General features: G+C 47.5%; 1 protein-coding gene across 1 annotated transcript in view; it reads left to right on the forward strand.

The window, feature by feature from the left end:
- The window catches only part of LOC147747125 (cytochrome P450 4B1-like), a 353,249-nt gene that overhangs the window by 134,191 nt on the left and 196,714 nt on the right, over positions 1-22,344 (forward strand). Inside the window, exon 5 of the mRNA XM_086952384.1 lies at positions 5,119-5,243. Within this exon, the coding sequence (XP_086808510.1) occupies positions 5,119-5,243 (125 nt within the window). The remainder of the gene's footprint in view (positions 1-5,118; positions 5,244-22,344) is intronic.

Here is a 22,344-nt window from a genome sequence, read left to right on the forward strand (position 1 = left end):
CTTTGGTTACATCTTTTAATAGTTTCATGCTTAGCTTGGACCTGAAAATCAATTGCTCCAAGACATTTTCTATGTACTGCGGGACAAGAACAAGCAGGCATTTGAAGCCTATTTTTATAAACTCCAATCCCCTAGAGAAGACCTCTACTTTCCCGTATCTGGGCATCTTGTTTCATGAAAGTGGCTCATGGACTAGTGCAATTAATGCTAGAACCCTGTTGTTTTCTAAAACTGTTATGGCCCTACAGTGTTTTTTAAAAAAGTTGGGGAAAAAACCCATAAGACTGTCTTTGCCCACCAGGCGATCATAACTGGCGAGAAACTACAGCCATATTTATCTCTATACATGTCCAATCATGAACGTTTCCTTTTAACCCGGTTTAGACTCAACATTGTTTTTAGGTTACTATCTTTCCCTGAGATGAATTGTTGGCTGAAAGACTTGTGTCCCTGTCCATGTGATGATGTGTCCCCGCAATCCGACATTCACATTTTATTTTTTTGTAAATTTTATACTTACTATCGCATAAAACTTATCATCCCAATTCTTAAAGATTTAAATGTATATAGATACCGCCTAGCGTTTTTAGAGTTTCAAAAAATGGATACTGTTTTTATGGTAGCGTCACTCTCCGAATTTCTTAAATTGGTTTTTAACTGTCGTAAAACCCTTCGTATGAATTAATTCTTATGATGTATTTATGTCTTTTAATATGTCTTTTTGCTGTGATTTTAAATAATGGTCATCCTATCCATTGTAAACTGTATTTTACATGCTACTTTCATGGTTATTCTTTGTTTTTAACCGAATAAAGTACTTTTGAACTTTGAACTTGATTTGTGTGCATGTATTCTTGGGCTGTCCGCACTCAAAGCCATTCTAGTGTTGCTGCATGCGTTGCCGGTTTAGTTGCAATCTGGGTTCTAGCCGAAGGGTCCGTGTGTAGGGCCAAGGGTGTAGGGTGTGTAGCTTTCGTATAGAGCTCTCTAGGGTTGTTAGTTCCTTCTATAGCCCTTTCTGTACCTCCCACTGCCTGGCCTACGCAGAATCCCCTTATGACTACTTTAAATCAGCTGAACATACCACACTGACAGGGCTACTGGTCTATCGCCCTCCTAAATCTAAGGCTTCTGACTTGGCTACATTTTTGGACTATGTCCTTCAGGCTAGCTTACGCTATGCCAATTTTACCTTACTAGGAGACCTACATTTACACGCAGAGGACTCATCTGACAAGCTTTGCCTTAACTTTCTTTCTACTTTAAAAGATGCTGGATTAAGCCAATTGGTTTCTCAACCTACGCACAAAGCTGGTCATACTCTTGATCTTGTTTGCTCGAATTTCTCAAACATCCTGATTGAGGATCCCTATCCGGTGATTTGGTCGGACCACTTTGTTATCCCTTTTGCTATTCATTTTTGCCAGCATGTGAGACCTAGAATTCCCCCTAAGGCGGTAGGACGTAACTGGAGTAAGATCTCCCCTGACAGTGTTGCCCTACATCTTGTAAATACCACTCCCAAAGACGCCCCTGATTTAGATTCACGCCTGACTAACCTCAACTGCTGGGTCACCTCTGCTATTGACTCGCTCGCTCCTATGCGACCGATTAAAACCTTTCGAGCAGCTCCCTCCGCCCCATGGTACTCCGACGAGCTTCAGAAATATAAATCTTCTTGTAAGCTGTTGGAGCGCCGGTGGAGGTCATCCTATTCTATTGACACAAAACTTAAATATAAACTGGCCCTCAAAGAATACCGTAGGAAAATAATTGAGCATAAAAAATGTTACCTGGAGGAGAAAATTAATAGAGCGCATGGCTCGGCCAGGGAAATTTTTAACACAGTGAAGACTTTCACAGATCCCTTGGCTCTTAAACAGTGTCTTCCAGTCTCTCAGGCCCTTTGCTCCCGCCTCTCTGACTTCTTTGAAGACAAGATCGCGAAGATCTATGACACCTTCCCCAAGAATAATGATCTTGGGAGTGATACGCCTTTACCTGACTGCATCGAGTCTTCTTCCACCTTTTCAGACTTTGAGGCAATCTCACTGGAACACTCACTGATGGAACTGTCTAGATGCCGCTCCGGCTCACCACTTGACCCTTGGCCAGCCAAGCAATATAAATCATTGGCCTCTTTTCTTAATCCCTTCCTCAACTACATCTGGAATGACTCGCTCAAAACCGGAATTTTCCCGGAGTCTTGGAAACATGCCCTACTGGTCCCGATTTTAAAGAAAGCTAATACAGATCCTAATGAGCCGGTGAACTATCGACCCATTTCTCTGCTCCCAGCCCCTGCCAAGGTCCTTGAAAAGCTAGTGCAGCAACAACTGGCAGGTTTTCTTGAAACCCACGGCCTACTTCATAAATCCCAACATGGTTTTAGAAAGTGCCATAGCACTGAGTCTGCCCTTATAGAAATGGCTGACTCTGTGCGGTGGAAACTGGATGGGGGTTCCAGAGCGGTACTGGTGCTGCTCGACTTGTCGGCAGCATTCGACACTGTCTCTCACCCCATCTTGATTGACCGTCTTCGGTCGAAGGGTATTCAGGGGAAGGCCCTGGAGTGGCTGACCTCTTTTTTGTCTAATCGCACCCAGGCAGTCTATACTCACCCTTTTACCTCTGTTAGCCGTACCCTGAAATGGGGTGTCTCTCAAGGCTCGGCTTTGAGCCCACTATTGTTCAATGTTTATTTTTCTCCTCTGGCTGAACTCATTGCAAGGTCGGGCATCATAGCTACTTCCTATGCAGATGATATTCAGCTGCTTTTCTCCTATGAGAGTGCCACGCAAACTACTTTTGATCCTTTGAAGGATTGTCTGCGGGACATTTCAAAATGGATGGACCATAACTGCCTCCGCATAAATGGGATGAAAACGAAGGTTCTCTTTTTCCATCAACCCTCCCCTCTTGACTCAACTCTCTGGTGGCCACAGGAACTCATCCTTCCCCCTGTCCCTAAGGACTCTGTAAAAAATCTAGGGGTCAAGTGGGACTCTAATCTTTCTTTTAGCAACCAAATACAGACCGTTTCAGCCGCTTGTTTTTCCAAGATCAGGATGATTAGGAAATTCATCACCTATCTCCCTAGTGATACCAGGAAAACCATAGTCCAGGCATTGATTACATCTCACCTGGACTATGCGAACGGCCTGTATTTAGGGTTGCCCGCGGGCCTCCTACATCGGCTCCAGACAGTCCAGAATGCGGCTGTTCGGCTGGTCAGCGGGGTTTTCCCTACGCACCCATATTTCGCCACATCGCAGAGCATTACATTGGCTTCCAATCCTTCAAAGAGCTGCATTCAAAGCCATGACCTTAGCCCATCGAGCAACTAGGGGTAGGGGATCGGCCTACCTCTTTGTTAGTATCCGTCCTTATTGTAACTCTCGGAACCTCCGTTCCAACTCCCAACATCTGCTTTCCATACCAAGATTCAGGAAAGCACGTTCTGGAGGTAAAACCTTCCAGGTTTGTGCCACAACTCTCTGGAACAAACTCCCGATCGCAATTAGGACGATCCAGGAAGAATTACCCTTTCGTAAGGCACTAAAAACTTTTCTCTTTTGTTAATTCCCCCAGGACTATCACTCTGATTTCACTCAGAAGCGCCGGGACACCCCGTTGGGGTAGCTGCGCGCTATATAAATTACACAAATAAATACTTTGAACACCTGCCATTCTGTGTTGTGGTGTCGGGCAGTACCTTCATTTGTTTAAAAATAGCCTCTGATGGTATCACCCAAAGGTTCCCTAAAGGTCGGCTCTTCCAGAAGGGCGGGCCAAAGTCTCCACATCAGAATGGGCGCCAAGACTCAGCCCCAATTCATCCACAGAAATAGAGTATCTTTAAATTCCATCACCAGTTTTACCATGGGTGGCTCTGTGGTGGTACTAATCTACCTAAATGAACATCCTCCACTCTGTTGTAATAATCCCCCAGAATCACGGATGAGCCCACCTCCATCGTCAGCAGTGGTGTGCGTCTAGAAATTGTTTGCCCGGTGTTCTGTGCATCGATGCTGCCCAGCAGTAGCCGTAATCTGTTTAGGCATGCCCCATAGGAGCACTTATCTGCCCTCTCTGTCCACTGTCACAGTGATAGATTCAAGCAATGTCCTGGGCCGCATCCATATTAGCATTCCACTTGCCTAGGAGAAAAACCCAGTGACTAGCACCTGTCCTCTCCACCTCCACTGAAGTGTGGATATCTCCTCCTGTGTTAGGTGTGTCTCCTGGAGCAGTACAATGTCACAGCCTGTGCGCTTTAAGTATTGCAATATTTTGTGCCGTTTTCATGCGGAGCCCAAAAGCGTACTCATTTCAGGTGACAAAGGTGTATGTGTTCATAGATGGCATTGGTGTAGTGATGTTTCTTCCCACCCCCTCCTTGTTAGAGGGTCCTTCTAAGTCACTGGGTCAAATAGGGCATTAACCCAAATGGCGAGCGGCGAGATGTGGGCCGGCATGTGCTCAGTGCAAAGTAAAGAAGAACAGAAGAGAAACAAGATACAAAGAAACTCCCCACATCTAGGTCTACAATGCAACAATAGGCAGTCGAAAACTAAAATATCCAACAGGTATACATTGAAAGAGAAGAAACTGTGCCCAATTTTCACAAATACTCTCAAAACTGAGATCCAAGGAAGAAGTGTGTGAAGACGCCCGGCCATACAGGGTGTCCGGCTGACTCCTCCCTGGTATGCCCCCTCCACCCCCTAAGTAGGGAATTTAAGATGTAAATTGGCAGGGACACCCTCATCCCAAATGAATAACCTAATTTCTGACTGGTAACAAAGGTTGAAATGTAACTGTAAATATGCTCTGCCATTTACTAAGGTATCCCACATCAGAAATAAAGTATGGTGTTGGTGTATATCATTGTTTCACCTATATCTCGCCATGTGTTTTTGTCACTAACCAGGGAGGAAGAAGGGTCCACTGGTTAAAAGGAAGTCATTGTTAAGGTCCAGATACATGCTTGCACTCTTTTTAGCTTGTGAAAATATGCATTAAGAACAATATACAACACTGGTCTTTCAGTGATACATCCTTCCATTACAATAAGTAAATACTATCTCAATGTGCACATTTTCTCTTGTTTCTTAGTGTAAATGGGAGTCCCTGGCCACAGAAGACAAGTCATTGGATATCTATTCGCATGTCAGCCTGATGACCCTTGACAGCATCATGAAATGTGCCTTCAGCTATGAGAGCAACTGCCAGACAGACAGGTGGGTGATTGACACTTGGGTGGACTGCAGCCGTGAATCCGCTTCTCCTCATGTTAAGTCTGGGGGTTGTTCGCTGAGCTCCTCTATGTCTTTGTCTCAATCTAGTCTTCCCCGGTTGGTTGACATGAGCCACGTCTGGTCTGAACAGTTATCCAAATAACTTGCCTGATGAGATTTCTAGCAGGGGTGCAAAGAAATCTAAAGGGGTTCCCCTATGAAAAGTTTCACCTTTAGGCCCTCAATTAAAACACGACCAGAGAGACTTTGCATTCTATATGCTGGATAGGTAAGGATAGGTGAGTAAAAAAGGCAAGGAGGCTCTGGGTGGCTTTTTTAATTAAATGCAGACTGTTCTGGGCAAAGATGGCAGGTGGCAAGAAAGGCTTCCCACAAGAGCAGAATCCCAGGGATCCCTGCACTCTGGGAAAAGGTGGACCCTGTGTAAAACCCCTGTCCTCTCTCTGTCTCTCCTTCCTCTTCCCCATCATCCCTTGTCTCTCTCTTTTTTGTATCAGCTGTATTTGTCCATTGGTTCTCTCTTCACGGAGGTGCCTTTTGCTAGTGCTCCTCTTCCTTTGCAGTGATAATATTGCAAGTTTGTTTCTATCATCTCTGAGAAAGCACAGTGAATTCTGTCGAACTTTTAAATGTTTCCTGCCGGGACACCCATGAAATAGAACACATACTGCAGAGGGGACTTAGGGCCCCTTCAAAGATGGGGCAGGACCCGGTAGTGAGGAGGTTCTTAACCACGGGTGTCCTTGACATTAGGTAATATTAGCAGATTATTAAAGTACAAATATATAAACAAGCAAAACTGAATATTGATTAACACTGTAAATATGAAGACATTTGAAACTGGAAGCTAAGAGTTAAGTTGGTATCCTTATCGTGATTCGTGGCAGCAGCACCAGTTCAGAAAACAGAATGTCGTGTGGACTATTGGTGGTCTAAATTGAAGCACTTACATGCACCAACAAAAAGAGAGAATGTATTAGGAACAAAAAAGACTAGAGGGTAGCATATTCGTTCACCTTTCAGTTTGCGTCACCTTTTACAAATAAAATTACATTTGAAAAGCTCTAACTTCGGATTAAAATAAAAAAAAAAAAATAGCATTTTTTGTTTGTGGATTAAACAAAATATTGCATTATTTTTGTATATATTAGATATATACGTGTTTCTGTGTTTTGTGTACTGTTTTGAGATTCAAATCATAGAAATTACTTTCGCTGAGACCTCCGCATCATAAAGTCAAAAGGTAAAGAACTGCTGCAGTAGTGAACTGTAGTGGGGCAAGAATTGAAGTGACCTTCACAAGTACAAAATAAATAAATACTCTTAAGAAACCATTTGTTCTCCCAAACTGGAGATGCGATTGTTTAACTTTTGCTATGCACTTTGAAGCTGTGTTATTAATTGGGTTCTTGCAAAGGGATCCTCGGTTGGGCTAAACAGTGCATGTGTTATCCATAGCTGTCCTATTATGTTCTAGAGGAATGTTTACATTATTCAGAAATGGAAACGCAGTGATAGGCAGGAGCAGAAAGACTCCAAATGGGTACTTGTTGTATACACAGGTGCCCAATTTTACTTACAAATCTAGAAGCCACAGCAGACCTTTCAAGTACTGCTTATGTGCATGGTACAGATAAAATCCTGCATGCTAAATAGAAGTTTGCATGACAGAGGTTGGCCGGACTGGGACAGAGAATAGCACCTGGCACCAAAAGAAAAGTCGCCTCAATTATAGAATCAGATAGCAGAAAAACGTGCCTTTTCAAATCGATGCAGTTTTGAACTTGTGCAGACATGCTATATAGATATTTTGCACAGTTTGAGAGGCTGCATACATTTGTGCTTGCTGCAGGAAATATTTGTGGTAACATCAAGGAAATCAAAGGTAAAGACCGGCCTGTCAGACAATTAAGCAGTTCTACAAACAGGCCAAACACCGGTCAAGCACAGACCTGTCAGACCAGCCCCTCCGACACTTCCAGATTGCCATATATGCTAGTCCGAGCCTGTGGCAGAGAACTTCCTGAAGTTCAGTTCTATACACTTGTTCACTAGAAGGGGTCAGGGGGGAATAGGGTAATACGTACTCTGAAAATGCATCTGTGGCTTCAGCGCTCCACCATACACAGTTCCACCTAATCAGTTGGTGGATGAAGAGAGTATTCAACTACCTTTTCACCCGCTGTCTACCAAGAGAGCATCTAAAGAAAGTTCAGTCCACTGGTGCATCGGGTGTGACTACAACTTGATAATACTCAAACAGAATGAAAAATATGGAATAGGTGGTGTCTAAGAAAAATATGCATAGGTGGTGTCTAAGAAAAATATGCAAATATAAAAATAGTGGATTTCAGTAAAAATTACATTAGGACACAAGCAGTCCGCTGGAGAGCGCGCGAATATGAGCACCTTCCTGATTTTCAAAATTCCCTTGCTGGAGTTTACTGGAGAGTAGCGGATGTTGTTGGCTGCGTCCTTCGTGACAACTCATGGGTCAGATGAGTCTGAATTTAGTAGCTGTATTGCGGTGACAATCCCTTCACAGGTCATACCTCCTGGAGCCCCATTTTGGACCAGACTTTGGATGCTTACATTCACCATTACACAAAGTACTGAACTAGGCAGTTTAGATGCTCAATGGTTCTACGCCAAATACCTAAGTCCTGAGGAGGCCCTTTCAATCAGCCTGGGTCGAAACATCAGCATCTTTCCATATTCCATTGTGAGTATGCAATACTTATTCTAAGACCTCATTTCAAATTGCTTGATAAGTCTAGGTTGTACAGTGTCTTGTATTTATGTTTTATATTTATTTATATATATATATATATATATATATATATACTAGCAGCCCGCCCGACGTTGTCCGGGGGCAATCAGGCAGCCTAGCGCTCCTCCCTGCGCTCCAAAGTTTAACTTTCCTCCCCGCGCTCCACAATCCAAGGGCCCCATAGCACCTCCTCAGCCCACCGCGGGCGTCCGGTGGCACCGCTGTTCACCTCTCCTCCCCGCTATCCTGTCCACCGCTCCAGTTTACCGCTCCTCCCAGCCCGCTCCAGTCTGCAAAGGCGATGAGGCTTACAGTCCGACAAACTTTACCGGTCCTCCCCCAAAGTTTACCGCTCCTCCGTTTGACGTACCTCAGCCCGCTCCAGTCACCGCTGTTCACCGCTCCTCCCCGCTATCCTCCATTTTACCGCTCCTCCCAGCCCGCTCCAGTCTGCAAAACTTCACGCTGTTCACCACTCCTCCCCGCGCTCCTGATGATGTCAGCACGTTAGCGCACACGGCCGGCGCTACTTCGAAGGGACTACTTTTTTTTGTAAGGTATATTTTTTAAAGAAGGTATATTTTTTTTGGGTATGTAGCCTATGGCCCGGGACCAGGGTTCGATTCCCGGCGCGGCAGGTTTCTGGACCAGGGTCAGCGGACTCGATAATTCTCTCGCCTCGGTGCCCACTCTGATCAGCGATCACACTCGGCAACTCTGGGCATTAGCTTGCCTCATCTTCACTAACGGCCCCACCAGACCGCCGGGGATGCCTGGTCTCACCCTGGAGATACCCATTAAGGGACCGTCTCTCAGGGAAGCCAGGAAGGGTTTCGCAGCGGTCGAAGCGCCTTGGGACCCTCCGGGTAAGTAGTGCGCTATATAAATGCCTATACATTTACATTTACATTTACACCCTGCCAATTCCAATGATGTATTGGGTGTTTGGATTGGCGCTGTGGTTCCCGAGTTTACCCGCCTCAAAGGTTCCCAGTTCTTACTTTATAATAGTAGTGTAGATATATATATAGTCAGTGAGCAAGGACACGGACGTGCCCGAAACGCGTCTGATGGCAGCTTTTACCCACATGTTGCACAAATAAATTGCAGTTGGAAATATACCTCGCCTTGGAGTGCTAATTCTGTTGTCTGCGTGCCTTTCTGTGCGGCAAGCACATCGGAGACGGGCTGGATTTGCATATATATATATATATATATATATATATATTTTTTTTTTTTTTCAAGCAAATTGACAAGCTAAATGGCAAAAAAACTGAAGTCCTAATTTTGGGTAAAAATAAAAATCTCTGGGGCCCCCAGCATTGGCCGGGTGAAATGGGTGTCCTACCCCAGCCCACTGATCATGTCTGTAATTTGGGAGTCATCATCGATGACAAACAATCTATGAAGCAGCAGGCAGTGAAGGGGGCAGCCACTTGTTTCACCATTTTGGAATGGTTGAAAAAATAATCTGGATGCTCTCGGCCCCTACTCAAAAGACTGTAGTCCAGGCGCTTGTGACATCTAAAATGGACTACGGAAACAACCTTTATTTGAGGGCAAATAATGATGTTACACGGAGGTTACAGGCGGTACAAAACTCTGCTGCCAGGCTGCTCTGCCAGACTCCTAAACAATCTCCCATCTCCAGTGTTTTGCGAGATCTACATTGGCTTAAGGTCGAAAACCGTGTTAAGTTTAAAGCCCTTAGTTACAAGTATAAAATAAAGGTTGGTTCTGCCCCTAAATACCTGCAAAACCTAGTCCAGCCTTACCAAGATTGTCGTCCACTACGATCGACCACTCAGAGAAAATTCTTGGTGCCCAGGATTAAATTTACAAGAATGGGAGGTTGTTTGTTTGCGTGCCTTGGCTTATCTATGTGGAATTCTCTTCCCATTGCACATCGTTATGAAACTTCATACATTATTTTTCGTGAACTTTTAAGAACTTGGTTGTTTAACCAATAATTCATTATTCATCTGAATGTTTCTTTTCTCTCTTTTTCTCTTTTTTCCTCCTTCAGGCTTGGCGTTGGGAAACCCTTGTTGGGTAGCTGTGCGCTGTACAAACTAATCTAACATAACATATACTGTCACACTCACTAGAGCACTGCCTCTTTTACGCTTTGTATATAATAGTACACTCATGACTATAGGGGTTTTGGAGAATTTATATCATCAATGAAGCTCTTGTCAGACCTTTTCTGGTTGAATTGAGAAACATTCTCTGTACTGTGATAGTCATTACATTGATTGCGGGACTCATAGATTTACGGTGTTAGTCCCACCTAAAAAAATGATGCCCACTGCACTTTGTATACATATATAATACTTACCCTAGTCCCCGTGGGCTTAAAGGGTTGTCCTTGTTGCATATCCCCTGTCTACCAAGAGTGCATCTCCAGAATGTTCAGTCCGCTGATGGATCAAGTGTGTCCACAAATTGCTAATACTCAAACAGAATGAAAAATATGTGATAATGTGTACAATGTAAAATTGTGGATTTCAGTCAATGTTACATTAAATGGGCAGGTAATTTGGAAGAAGACTAAAGAATGAGACTAAGCTGAGGAATTAAATGAGGAGAAAACAAAATACTGAAAAAAAGCAATTCAGGTGTGTGACACCCAAGAGAACACTGGAAAAGACCCATAGCAAGATATTCGTTGTAAAGGATGTTGCGATGTAATGCCTGCATTGTAAGTGTAGTGGGATGTAATGGTCACGTTGTAAAGGTTGTTTCCCCTGGATAAGTGTTGAATGCACAGAGATAAAGTTCTAAATCCTAGAGGCCCAGAAAGATGGAACAGGCTTGTATGAAGGATTTACCCATAGAAGAATGATTGAGACCAAAAAAGTTTCAGGACATTAAAGTAAAGCTTTTTCAAGAAAGAAGTAACGGAAAAGGATTTATCAGATGCATGCAGCTGCTAGGACAGTGGACCAATAACAATCAGTCATACAGTGAGGCTATCTCTGAAGATGAGCTACAACAGCATTTATCAGATCCTGACTTATATGCAGGCACATATTCACTCAATGACTATATGATTTAGTGTTCAATCAGACCAAGAGCTGAATGCACTCTGGCTAACAGTAAACCAATTGCAATTAACTTAGAATGGGCCCAAACATAGCTGCTCATTCGTGTAAATCAACATGCTAGATATTGTCCGCGAGGTAGGCACCAGGCTGCTTCCTGAACGGCTTAACATCATGGTCCTGATGCTCAAAGAGGGTGATCAAGGCACAGCTTTGTATTGCACTGCAGCAGCTTCACCCCTTGTGACCCTTTGGGGATTTTCAAGGTTCCATGACAGAAGCATGCATGGCTAAAAACCACACTGGGCTCAACAATGCGGTTGCAACAACGAGTGCATCTTAAGCACGCATTGCTTTACAACAAATAATGTTGTAAAGGCATGATTGGTAAACGGATATGCATGGTAAATTTCATATTCCAGCCCACTTGCCCTGCACCCTAACACTGATACCCCAGTCCTGTTATCCACCCGCCTCAGCCCTTCCCTTAAAACTACCCTGACGCCTCCCCCTTTCCTAAGCCCTAACTCTCGGTCCCTGCCTCAAAAACAAAACCCGAACCCTCCCACTCAAAGCACTAAAATACTGCCCCTTACCACGCCGCCCCGCCCTGAGCCCTAAAACCGATCCTGTCCTGCCCTTAAAACTATCCCTCTTCCTCCCCTTGCCCTGAAACCTGAAATCCTGCCCCCTGCCAAAAACTACCCCAACCCCAGCCCCACACCCTGAGCCCTAAAACTGACCCCCACCTGCCCTTAAAACTACCCATTCCCCAGTCCTTAGGCCTAAAACCCTTCCCCTGCTGAAAACTACCCAACCCCAGCCTCTCCAACCTTAGCCCTAAAATGGACTCCTCCCCTGAAATCTGCCCTGAACACTAAAACCCTTCCACCGCCCTCAAAACTACCCTGATCCCCTTCGCCCTAAAACCCTGCCCCCTTCCAAAAAAACTACCGACCTCCCGGCCCTGAACCCCAAAACCTTCCACCCACCCTTAAAAACTACTCCCTCCCCCAAACCCGGCCCCAGCTTAACTGTCTGGAGCCTGGGTACTCGCAAACATATCCCCGGGGACCGCAAAGTACTGTCTGTGGCATGCCTGAGGGCCGCACCAATGCATGCAGGGCAAGGATCGGTGTGGTAAAGGTGGGTTTAGGGGGACTTGAAACAGAGGCATGGTGTCTGGACAACAAACTGAGCCTTCACACAATGTCTGTTTGCCACCCACGCTCTATTCACATGCACCAAGAATATGATAGAGACATCAAGCCACAGATAACTTAACTTAAAATATCCCACGGCAACAGACTGGATCCGGAAAACTTTCTGCAGCAGTACCTCTGCGTGCCGGGGGGCGGCACCGCATGGCTCCGCCCTGACATCGTCCACGGACATGACGTCAGCGGTGCCATATAACCCCCCCCTCGCTCCACCCGGCCTGCTGACATCTGTTTTTCTGCTTTTCCACGTCCCAACGCGGATCCAGGAAAACCAGCGGTTCCTTGGCCTGTTTTTTAGGCCTTCTCGATGCCTTTGGCGTCATGGAACAGTGTTCAATGCCTTCGGGCTTTAAGGCGTGTGAGACCTGTACGCGGCAATTATCTGTCACGGATCCGCACGCGATATGTATGTGGTGCCTGGGAGTGACTACGACTCTGAAGAGTCCGATGCCTGTCGGCAGATGAAACCAAAGTCCCTAAGGGAGCGTTGTATGAAGCTGTTGGCCGGCCGGATGTCCCGTCCTGTGCCTTTCCGCCACAGAGCTACCTCTCGGGATCGTGCCCGCTCATGGGGTCGTTCCCGCGGATGTCGTTCGGAGACCGGTAAGCACAAGCGTAAGTCACAGAGGTCGTCCTCCCGTAAACGGGATGCTGGGGCCCGCTGCTCTAAGTCTTTGCCAGGCACAGGCGCCCAGGAGTCATCTCCCCCATACCCACCCATCCCAGGTGTTGGAGCGACAAGGACCCAGTTGGAGGCCTATTCAAAGGCTCTCCAGTCTTTCTTCGGGTCACCCCCTCTTCCTGGTGCGTCTTCGGGTCCCACAGAGGAGGAAGGACTCATGTCAGGTCTTCCCCGATGGATTCGTCCTTGGCACTGCCTGCGTGCATCGACTCCCGATCCGGAGTCCATACGACGTCGGGACACAACCCGGAGGGGCATCATCCGTCCAGCCCACCCGTCCAGTCACTGAATAGCCCTGTGCGGCTTCCTGCGCTGACATTGGCTGCGGCACTGAGTTCGACGCCCTGTCGACCTCTTTCCTCCCTGCAGGTGGAGGACAAGTCGCCGTCAGTACGCGCCTTGATGGAGTCCCCTTCGGAGGTTCTCGACGTTGATGCAACACCATCTCGACATCGGTCGGCGCCTACAGCTCCTCTATTACAGGAGGATGAAATCCCTCTGGGCTCACCATGTCCAGGGTCGTTTCAGTGCCCCCTGGTGCATGGCCAATGGGTGTTCCATGGCCGGTGGATCAAACTCAGGATCCTCCACCTTTACTGTCCAGTGGACGAGTTAGCCTCTAACTGTCCCTGACCGATAGTTTGTTGTTGCTCCCCAGAATGGCGGCAGAGGCTAGTGTGGCTTTTGCGAGGGCTGTTCGCAGGGCTGCGGCTATTCTTCACTTGCAGCCCCCTGTGATTTCCCTGCCCTCTGATCCTTTACTGGATCTCCTCCACATGGAGCCTGTGGACGTGGAGCCTTAGCCGCCCCTTGGTGGGTCTTTGTTTGATATCCTGCTTGGTACCTGGGCACTGCCCTCTTCTTGTGACCCTGTTGATCAGGCCATTGCTGGCCGGCATCGCCCTGCCCCAGACGATCCTGTCTGTTTGTCTCTTCACCCTAGAGCCCAGGGTCTGGTTGTCCAGGCGGCTTTCGCCTCTAGTCTCCTTATGTTCTGCCGTTGCTACCTCCTACTAGGGAGTCTCCGTGGCTTAAGACGTGCGGTTGCCACATTTTTGCCAGTGCCGGCATCCGTGCCTTGAACACATCTTGCGTGTTCGCAAGTGCTTCCTTTGCCCTTTGGGACCTGGTTGAGCTCCTTCTTCCTTCTCTCCCAGAATGGCCCCGGGCTTACTTGCATCGCCTTCTTCTTGATGGCTGGGGAATGGCACAATTTTCCCGTCGATCAGCCCTGGATGCTACTGACTCTGTGGGTAGGGCAATGGCCTGGTCGGTTGCTTTGCACCGCCATGCATGACTGCGCAATAGTTGTTTTCCCGACAATGTTCGGGACGCTCTTCGGGATCTGCCATTCAATGGCGCCAACCTTTTTGACTGTCATGCTGATTCTGCGGTCTCCCTCCTCATGTCTGGTCTCCCGTGATTATCTGACCCTGGTGGCCTGGCTTTCTCATCCTTATGACCTGTCTTCTTCATACGTTGTATGACTTTGTGCTGCTTATTCTTGTGCATAGGCAGCATTGCCTTGTTTGTTTTGGACCCTGGGTTCATGACGTAATACCCAGATGGTCTAGGAGGCTACTTTGCCATGTTTGCCTTTGTTGAGTACAGCTAATCAGCTGGTTCTGACTTCCTTTCAGTCAAGAGGAGCCCCCATGCCGGGGGTAGAAATTACCCTATGTGGGGTATTTGCTGGCTATTGTGTAGCTGCCTTCCTAAAAGAAATGCTTGGTACGCTCCTATGGAGTCTTCCTCACAGAGGTTCTTCTGTGGATCACTCTGTCCTCTCTTTCTGCTGTTATGCGACCCACAGGTTGGTGTCGCTCTATTGCACTTTCAGTTAGGGATGGGGTCTACGGTTGTCCGTAGTACTTCGAAGCATCGGTAGAGGTTCCCTACTGTAAGGTTTCTGCCTCGCCTGCCTTTCCCAGGAGCGTTTTTCAGCTTCGCAGTGCTCCTCTTTGTCCATGTTGGCTGCTCTTCCTTTTACCAGCAACTGTCCCTTGGGACCCCTTGTTCTGTTCCGTTCCAGCACAGTTCTTCTGTGGCTGAAGCCCTGCCATTGTATAGCACCAGGGTGGGGCTGCTGCGCGGCACACTTCTTCAGTATTTGAGCGTACTGTGGGTGCACCCTGGTATGTTTGCTATCATGGGGTGCCTGCGTTCTTTCTTCCGCTTCTGTGGTGACTTGTTCTACCCTCCACTCTACGGGATGGGTAATGCTTTCTCGTACTTCAGCCCTGTCTAACCTTGTCTATAGGCGGTGGCATCTTCGCCATGTACGTCTATGCTGTACACTGCCTTGTGCCCTCATTTTTTGGGCACTTCCCAAACAGGAGTTTTTCCTACTTCCCTGCTGCCTTCTGCGCAGGTGTGTTCCGCTATTCTGCTTTGGGTTCCTACTGTAACATTCTCAAGGGAAGTGTTCTTTTCAGGATACTCACTTTCTTGGGTGGTCTTGTCTGTACATCCCTAGGCCATTACATTGGTCCTGACTTTTTCCACTTTCGTGTCCTGCTCCATCTCCTCATCTGTCTAGCGGGGGACCATGGCTCCTCCTGGATGGGTGGCTGATGTCGCTTACGGAGCTGGACATTGTCCTGTACAACTCTGCTTCAACATGACTGTTGGTAATTATGGCGTACCCTTGTCTTGTTTTTTGCAACATATCCCTTTTTAGATGTGTATCTTTCTTACTATATATCTACTCTGTGCTCTCCTACAGCGGGGTCTCGTAGGCAACGTTCCTTGTTACAGTGTCCGTGGTCTTCGCCCCGGTCTGCTCATGATGCGAGCTCTTGTGTGTGTGTGTCTGGCTTGCCGGAGGCCCATTTTTGCCGGTTGCCTACCTGGTGATGGATCCTTCACACCTGGGCTGCTCATGCTACCCTACAGGGGGATTTCCCTATACTTGGTGTGGTTCTGGCGTCCACACTGTATGCCTATGAGTATTACTGTCTTCCACCTGAATACCAGTCTTACTGTGGTACTGTTCTGGGTGCTTCTGCTTGTTGCCATCCGCCCTCTCACATGTCTGTGTGAGGGATCGACTACGTACTGGAGTGTCTTGTGCTTCTGGTAATGCCAGCACTTTCTTGCCATGGGTCGGCATCCAGCCAATGCTGCTCCACTTATCTTAGCTGGTGCAGGTTCAACAGTGCTTTTTTCCACTGTTGTGCATACTCCACCGGTATTCACTGACTGTGTCATACCGTTTTGTCCTTTCTCTGGGTCTTGCTTCCTGTTGACACATCAGACCCTGCGGATCCATCAGACCCTAGGCTCAGTTCATCTTCCTTAAGAGGCCATGAACTCTCACTTCCGCACTGGCATTTCTGGCTCTGTGCTTCTTTCTCTCAACCTGGTATACACACAGGGGTTTTTGGGCTGTTCTTTGACGGCTTGTGGTGCCTTTGCCTCACATTGTTTTCCTCTCTTTTCAGAGCTTTGTGGTCTGGTGTTGGCTGCGCCGGCATTGCTGTCCCCACTGTGTTTTGTTACCTTGTTGACGGCTAAGTTCTCTCTGGAACTTGGTGGGGTTCAGTCGCAGACCCGCCTCTTCTATGAGTATGCTTTGGTATCTATTCTAAGTTAAGGACTCTGCAGCTAGATGCCTCTATCCGATGAACGAGTTACTTACCTTTCTTAACGATGTATCTGGTTGAGACACAGTCTAGCCGCAGATTCCTTAACACCCGCCCATCCTCCCCACTCTGCGAGGACCTTTTCAGGTTGGGTTTTTGCATTCGCCTCCCTCTGGGTGGTTTTGTCTTTCTGCTGGGTGACATCTTTCATTTCACTCCTCAACGGGATGCTTCATACTTTTTTGTTTGCTTTACTCCACCCATTCTTGTGATTGGGCGGTATGCTCATGTACCATGTGTCCTTTGTCATCCCTATGCCCTCGGTCATCCAATGTGGGGTCTACTCATGTTCTCCCCATCCCTTCTCAATCGCCTTGGGGTTTCTTACCTCCCCTGCAGTCTATTGGTTTGAAGTCTATTGGCTCTGCCTCAGTCTATAGGTCCCTTACAGGGGATACAACGTTCCTTTCTGGTACCGACTTGTGGTTGATTTTCATTGCTCATGTGTTCCGGACTTGATGCCCTTCACAGTCATATATTGTGGTTGTAGACTTCTGTCATCTGCCATGATGTTTTTTCACATCTTCTTCTGCCTCTGGGAAGGATTTAGAGTTCGATTTTGCAGGGGGTGCTTCTCAGAGCGGTGCTCTGCTTTTTCCCTTCACTATTTTTCAATATGGTGCTGTTTTTCACCATTCAATTTCTTTTTCTGTTTCATCTTTTTCGCACACTGTTCCCCTACTCTCACAGTTTTTGGTGGTAGCTCCACGTTTTGGCGCGGAAATGTTTCTCAGACGAAAACTGGCGTCAGCGCACCGGGTGAGGGGGCTTATATGGCTCCTCTGATGTCACGTCAATGGACGACGTCAGGGATGAGCCGTGCGTCACCGCCCCCTGGCACGCAGAGGTACTGCTGCGGAATGTTTTCCGGATCCAGTATGACGCCTGGAGATATTGTAAGTGAAGGAATCTGCGCCTGGGCTGTGTCTCTACCAGATACATTGTTACCGAAGGTAAGTAACTCATTCAATAAAGTCAACGCAACGCACATGCATCTTAATAAAATACACTTTTGGGAAGTTTGCAGAGAATTTATCATGTTTTTACATGTTTAGTGTGTTGTAGGGAAAGAAGTTATAAAGTCCATACAAGAATACCAATGGAAAGGTATATTTATTATAAGCTACAGGCAACAGCTGGTGTCCCTCTCCAGGCTAGCAGGCAACTGCCACACCAGGCAAAGAGAGAGAACACAGGAGTAAAGAAAGATCCAAAAGGAATGAACAGGTTAAAGGGACAGTGTCAAGACAATGTGAAGCATGAAGACAAGATACAACATATCCTCATTCCTTCAGTTGAAACAAAAAGGAATAAAGAAAATAAACCCAAACAAAAAAAAAAACGAAGGATCGTCACAATAATAATCCTGCAAGTAGGAAGGAGGTTTCCCGATCCTGCTCGTTGAGCACCGACCCTCCTCAGAACAAGCATCAACCACATTCTTTCCCCTCACAACCACCTCCTCAGAACAAGCATCAACCAAATTCTTTCCCCTCACAACCACATCACCCACATCCGCATTGTAGGTTATATACTTAAAGCTCACGCGTGAGTTCGTATCCCATCCTCGTCGCCAAAATGTTGTAGGGAAAGAAGTTATAAAGTCCATACAAGAATACCAATGGAAAGGTATATTTATTATAAGCTACAGGCAACAGCTGGTGTCCCTCTCCAGGCTAGCAGGCAACTGCCACACCAGGCAAAGAGAGAGAACACAGGAGTAAAGAAAGATCCAAAAGGAATGAACAGGTTAAAGGGACAGTGTCAAGACAATGTGAAGCATGAAGACAAGATACAACATAGTGCAAGATGTATTTAAAACTAAAGGTGTTCCTAAAGATAAGTTGTCAAGGACACCTTCTTTTCCGTTACTTTAATTAACATTTAAATAAAGGTTCACCTATGGACCGCAATTAAAGGTCAGGAGGGCCGTATGCTGGCCCCGGGCCTTACTTTGAGTATCCCTGGTCTGGAGCTTCCTGTCCTGACCAACACTTCCTGTTCCTCTCCCTGCCCATCCGGACATCTAGACCAGAGCATAGAGGGCATCACATTTGCTCTCAGAACAGCGCGTGCCCTAATAACATCAAGAACACATAGATCCATGCCACGTGCACATCCGGGGAAGAACAGCATAAATGAAAAACACTCCTGGGACTTATGCGTGAAATGGCTGTTGCGCATCATATAACGAATGCCTGTAATTAGCTGAAAAGGTTGGGAGGGGTGTTGTGGATCAAGCAGCAAACAATGGACTTGTTTTTAATTAATGTCTCCTTGAACTTCAGTCAATCAATCCTTATTTGTAGAGCACGAACCCCACCCAGAGGGGTATCCAGGCGCTGCATGGGTGGGGCTATTCGGTCAGCCTGATCTTGAGACTGCTCCTCAATTCGGCGAGGGAGGTGGAGGTTTGGAGATGGATGGGGAGGTTGTTCCAGGCTTTTAGCTCCTATCGTTTCCACCGACTGGCCCTTGAAAGCGCTACGCCTAGGTCTGTCAGCAGGCCTGGCATGTGCCTTCTGCTCTCAGGTGCAGCGGCGGCCATCTCACTCCTTCACAGCTTCAGCCTTTCACGTCACAGTTTGGTGAACACATAACCTGGGAAAGTAGCAGATCTGTAAAATGTCACACAATAGGGCAGCAGTAAAGTGACATTTTAGCTTAAGATTTCCAAATGAACAACCTGTTCACTAACCACTAGAAACACCTTGCCCTTTAATGTGCATTCTACTTTGCGATATAAGCAAGCATTGGCAAAGCCAACAGGTCGGGCTATTTTAAAGATGAGGGTGTATTGTGCCATGGCTTACCACACATTGTTTCAGATCCTGATTGAAAACATTGAGTGAAATACTTCTTACATACATTATAATTAGAGCTCCTGGTTTTATAGTGTTAATTTTTTTGTAATTTCCGTCTGTATTTATCCTTATTTATTTCTTGTCAACTTTATCTGTATTTTATCCATTTTTATTATTGGTTTTGTGAAAAAGTAAAGGTGAAACTGGTACAACTTCACGTATATTTTACAAAGAAATATGCAGTCATGCTTTAATACCTGCCAGGTTTCAGATGTTATGAACACCTGCAGAAGATAAATCAATGCACTTATATGAAAATATGCGCATTACAGTATCAGCCTTGTGCAATGCTTCTGCTGTTTAAGCCTTTTTACTAAAAAATGTTCTTTTTAGGTCGAGCAATATACCTCTTGTATATTGTTTACTGTTTGTGAGCTGTGGAGATCAGCCCTAAGATTTGTCTGCTTCCGCTTAGGGACTTTTGTTTTCTGTTCAACTGCCTCTATTTAACTGTCTTGATAGAAAACGACCAGCAGAGGTCAGTAAAATACCAGAACTCCTGTCTGCTGAGGGACTTTCTTTTTGACACACCAGGTATGGGAACACATAGAGAGAAATATGGCCTTTCAGCAGGAAATGGTATAGTCCAAAGCTCTGTTTTTAATATAAAATCAGGGCCTTTGGTGTTCATATCACTGAAAATACAAGATTTGAAAAAAAATATTAATGTCTTCGAGTGCTCGTGGAAGACAAATTCTATGGACTGGAATCTAAAGTGATTCTGGTATTTTACTGACCTCTGCTTGTCATTTTCTATCAAGAAAGTTAAATAGCGGCAGCTGCCGAAAAAAAAAAAAGTCTCTCAGCTGAAAGCAATTTTGGTATCTGCTCCATCCAGCGGCCGTGGCTGTGTTACCCGCCTCATCATTAACAGAGGAAAGCACTGCTCTAAAATCTGTAAATAAATGCTCCTCACACCAGGGAGGGGCCCTCAGGGCCTCGTGCTAATGACCCCTCTACCCCCACATCTTCTGACAGGCCTGCCTTGGGTCAGCCCCTGCTTATTTGGTTTGATAAAGCTTGCACAGGTTTTGTTCACTTGCAAACCTTTTCTCTTGCAGCAACAATTATCAATCAATCAATCAATCAAAGACATTTGTAGAGCGCACTACTTACCCGGAGGGTCTCAAGGCGCTTGGGGGGGGTGGGGGGGGGGGTGCTGCTACTGCTCGAACAGCCAGGTCTTGAGCATCTTCCTGAAGGAGAGGTGGTCTTGGGTCAGGCGCAGGTCGGGAGGGAGGGAGTTCCAGGTCTTGGCGGCCAGGTAGGAGAAGGACCTTCCTCCTGTTGTCGTTCTTCGGATGCGGGGGACGGCGGCGAGGGCGTGACTGGCTGATCGGAGATGGCGTTTGGGAGCGTAGAAGTTGATGCGGTTGTTGAGGTAGCTCGGGCCTTGATCGTGTAGGGCTTTCTGTGCGTGGGTGAGGAGACGGAAGGTGATTCTTTTGTTGACGGGAAGCCAATGCAGGTCTCTCAGATGTCCGGAGATGTGGCTGTGTCGTGGGATGTCGAGGATGAGTCTGGCTGAGGTGTTCTGGATCCGCTGGAGTCTCTGCTGGAGCTTGGCGGTGGTTCCGGCGTAGAGGGCGTTGCCGTAGTCCAGTCGGCTGGTGACGAGGGCCTGGGTGACCGTCTTCCTGGTCTCGGTGGGGATCCACCGGAAGATCTTCCGTAGCATGCGCAGGATGTTGAAGCACGACGAGGAAACGGCGTTGACTTGTCTGGTCATGGAGAGGGAGGAGTCCAGGATGACGCCCAGGTTGCGTGCGTGGTCTGTCGGTTTGGGTGCGGTGCCCAGGGCGGGGGGCCACCAGGAGTCGTCCCAGGCATAGGGCGAGGAGCCCAGGATGAGGACTTCCGTCTTGTCTGAGTTCACTAAGGTGCGGTGGCAGACAGTGTCGAAAGCCGCGGAGAGGTCTAGGAGGATGAGGGCCGCTGTTTCTCCGTTGTCCATCAGGGCTCGGATGTCATCGGTGGCAGCGATGAGGGCGGTCTCGGTGCTGTGGTTGGCTCGGAAGCCAGACTGTGAGGGGTCGAGGGATCCATTCGTCTCGAGGAAGGCGGCCAGCTGCTTGTTGACGGTCTTCTCGATGACTTTGGCTGGAAACGGGAGGAGCGAGATGGGGGCGGTAATTCTTGAGTTCGGTGGGGTCCGCTGTAGGTTTCTTGAGTAGGGCGCTGAGTTCGGCATGCTTCCAGCTCTCCGGGAAGGTGGCGGTGTCGAAGGAGGTGTTAATGATGTCCCGCAGGTGGGGTGCGATGACAGCGTCGGCCTTGTTGAAGACGTGGTGAGGGCAGGGGTCGGTTGGAGATCCGGAGTGGATGGAGTTCATCATGCGGACGGTGTCTTCGGTGCTGATCGGAGTCCAGGCGCGGAGGGTGGTGGTGGGGGGCGGTGGTTCGGTCGTGGCGTGCGTCGGTTGAGTGCTGAAGCTGTTGTGTATGTCCGCGATCTTGTTGTGGAAGTAGGAGGCGAGGGAGTTGCAGAGGTCTTGCGATGGGGTGATGTCGTTGTTACCGGCGTTGGGGTTGGAGAGCTCTTTCACGATGTTGAAGAGTTCCTTGCAGTTGTGTGCGTTGTTGTCCAGCCGGTCCTTGAATGTAGTTTTCTTGGTGGCGCGGATCAGTTGGTGGTGCTTCCGGGTGGCAAGCTTGAGGGTGGTCATGTTGTCCGGTGTTGGTTCCCTTCTCCAGGCTTTCTCGAGAGCTGCGCAGTTCTTCTTGGAGCTCTTGAGTTCGTCAGTGAACCATGGGGCCTTCTTGCTGCCGGGTCTGCTGGGCGGGGTCCTCAGTGGGGCGAGTTCGTCCGCGCAGTTGCTGATCCACTTCGTGAGGTTGTCGGCGGCCTGGCTGGGGTTC

The sequence above is a fragment of the Lissotriton vulgaris genome, chromosome 1_1, assembly GCF_964263255.1.
Source record: "Lissotriton vulgaris chromosome 1_1, aLisVul1.2, whole genome shotgun sequence".
In the NCBI taxonomy this organism is placed as follows: Eukaryota; Metazoa; Chordata; class Amphibia; order Caudata; family Salamandridae; genus Lissotriton; species Lissotriton vulgaris.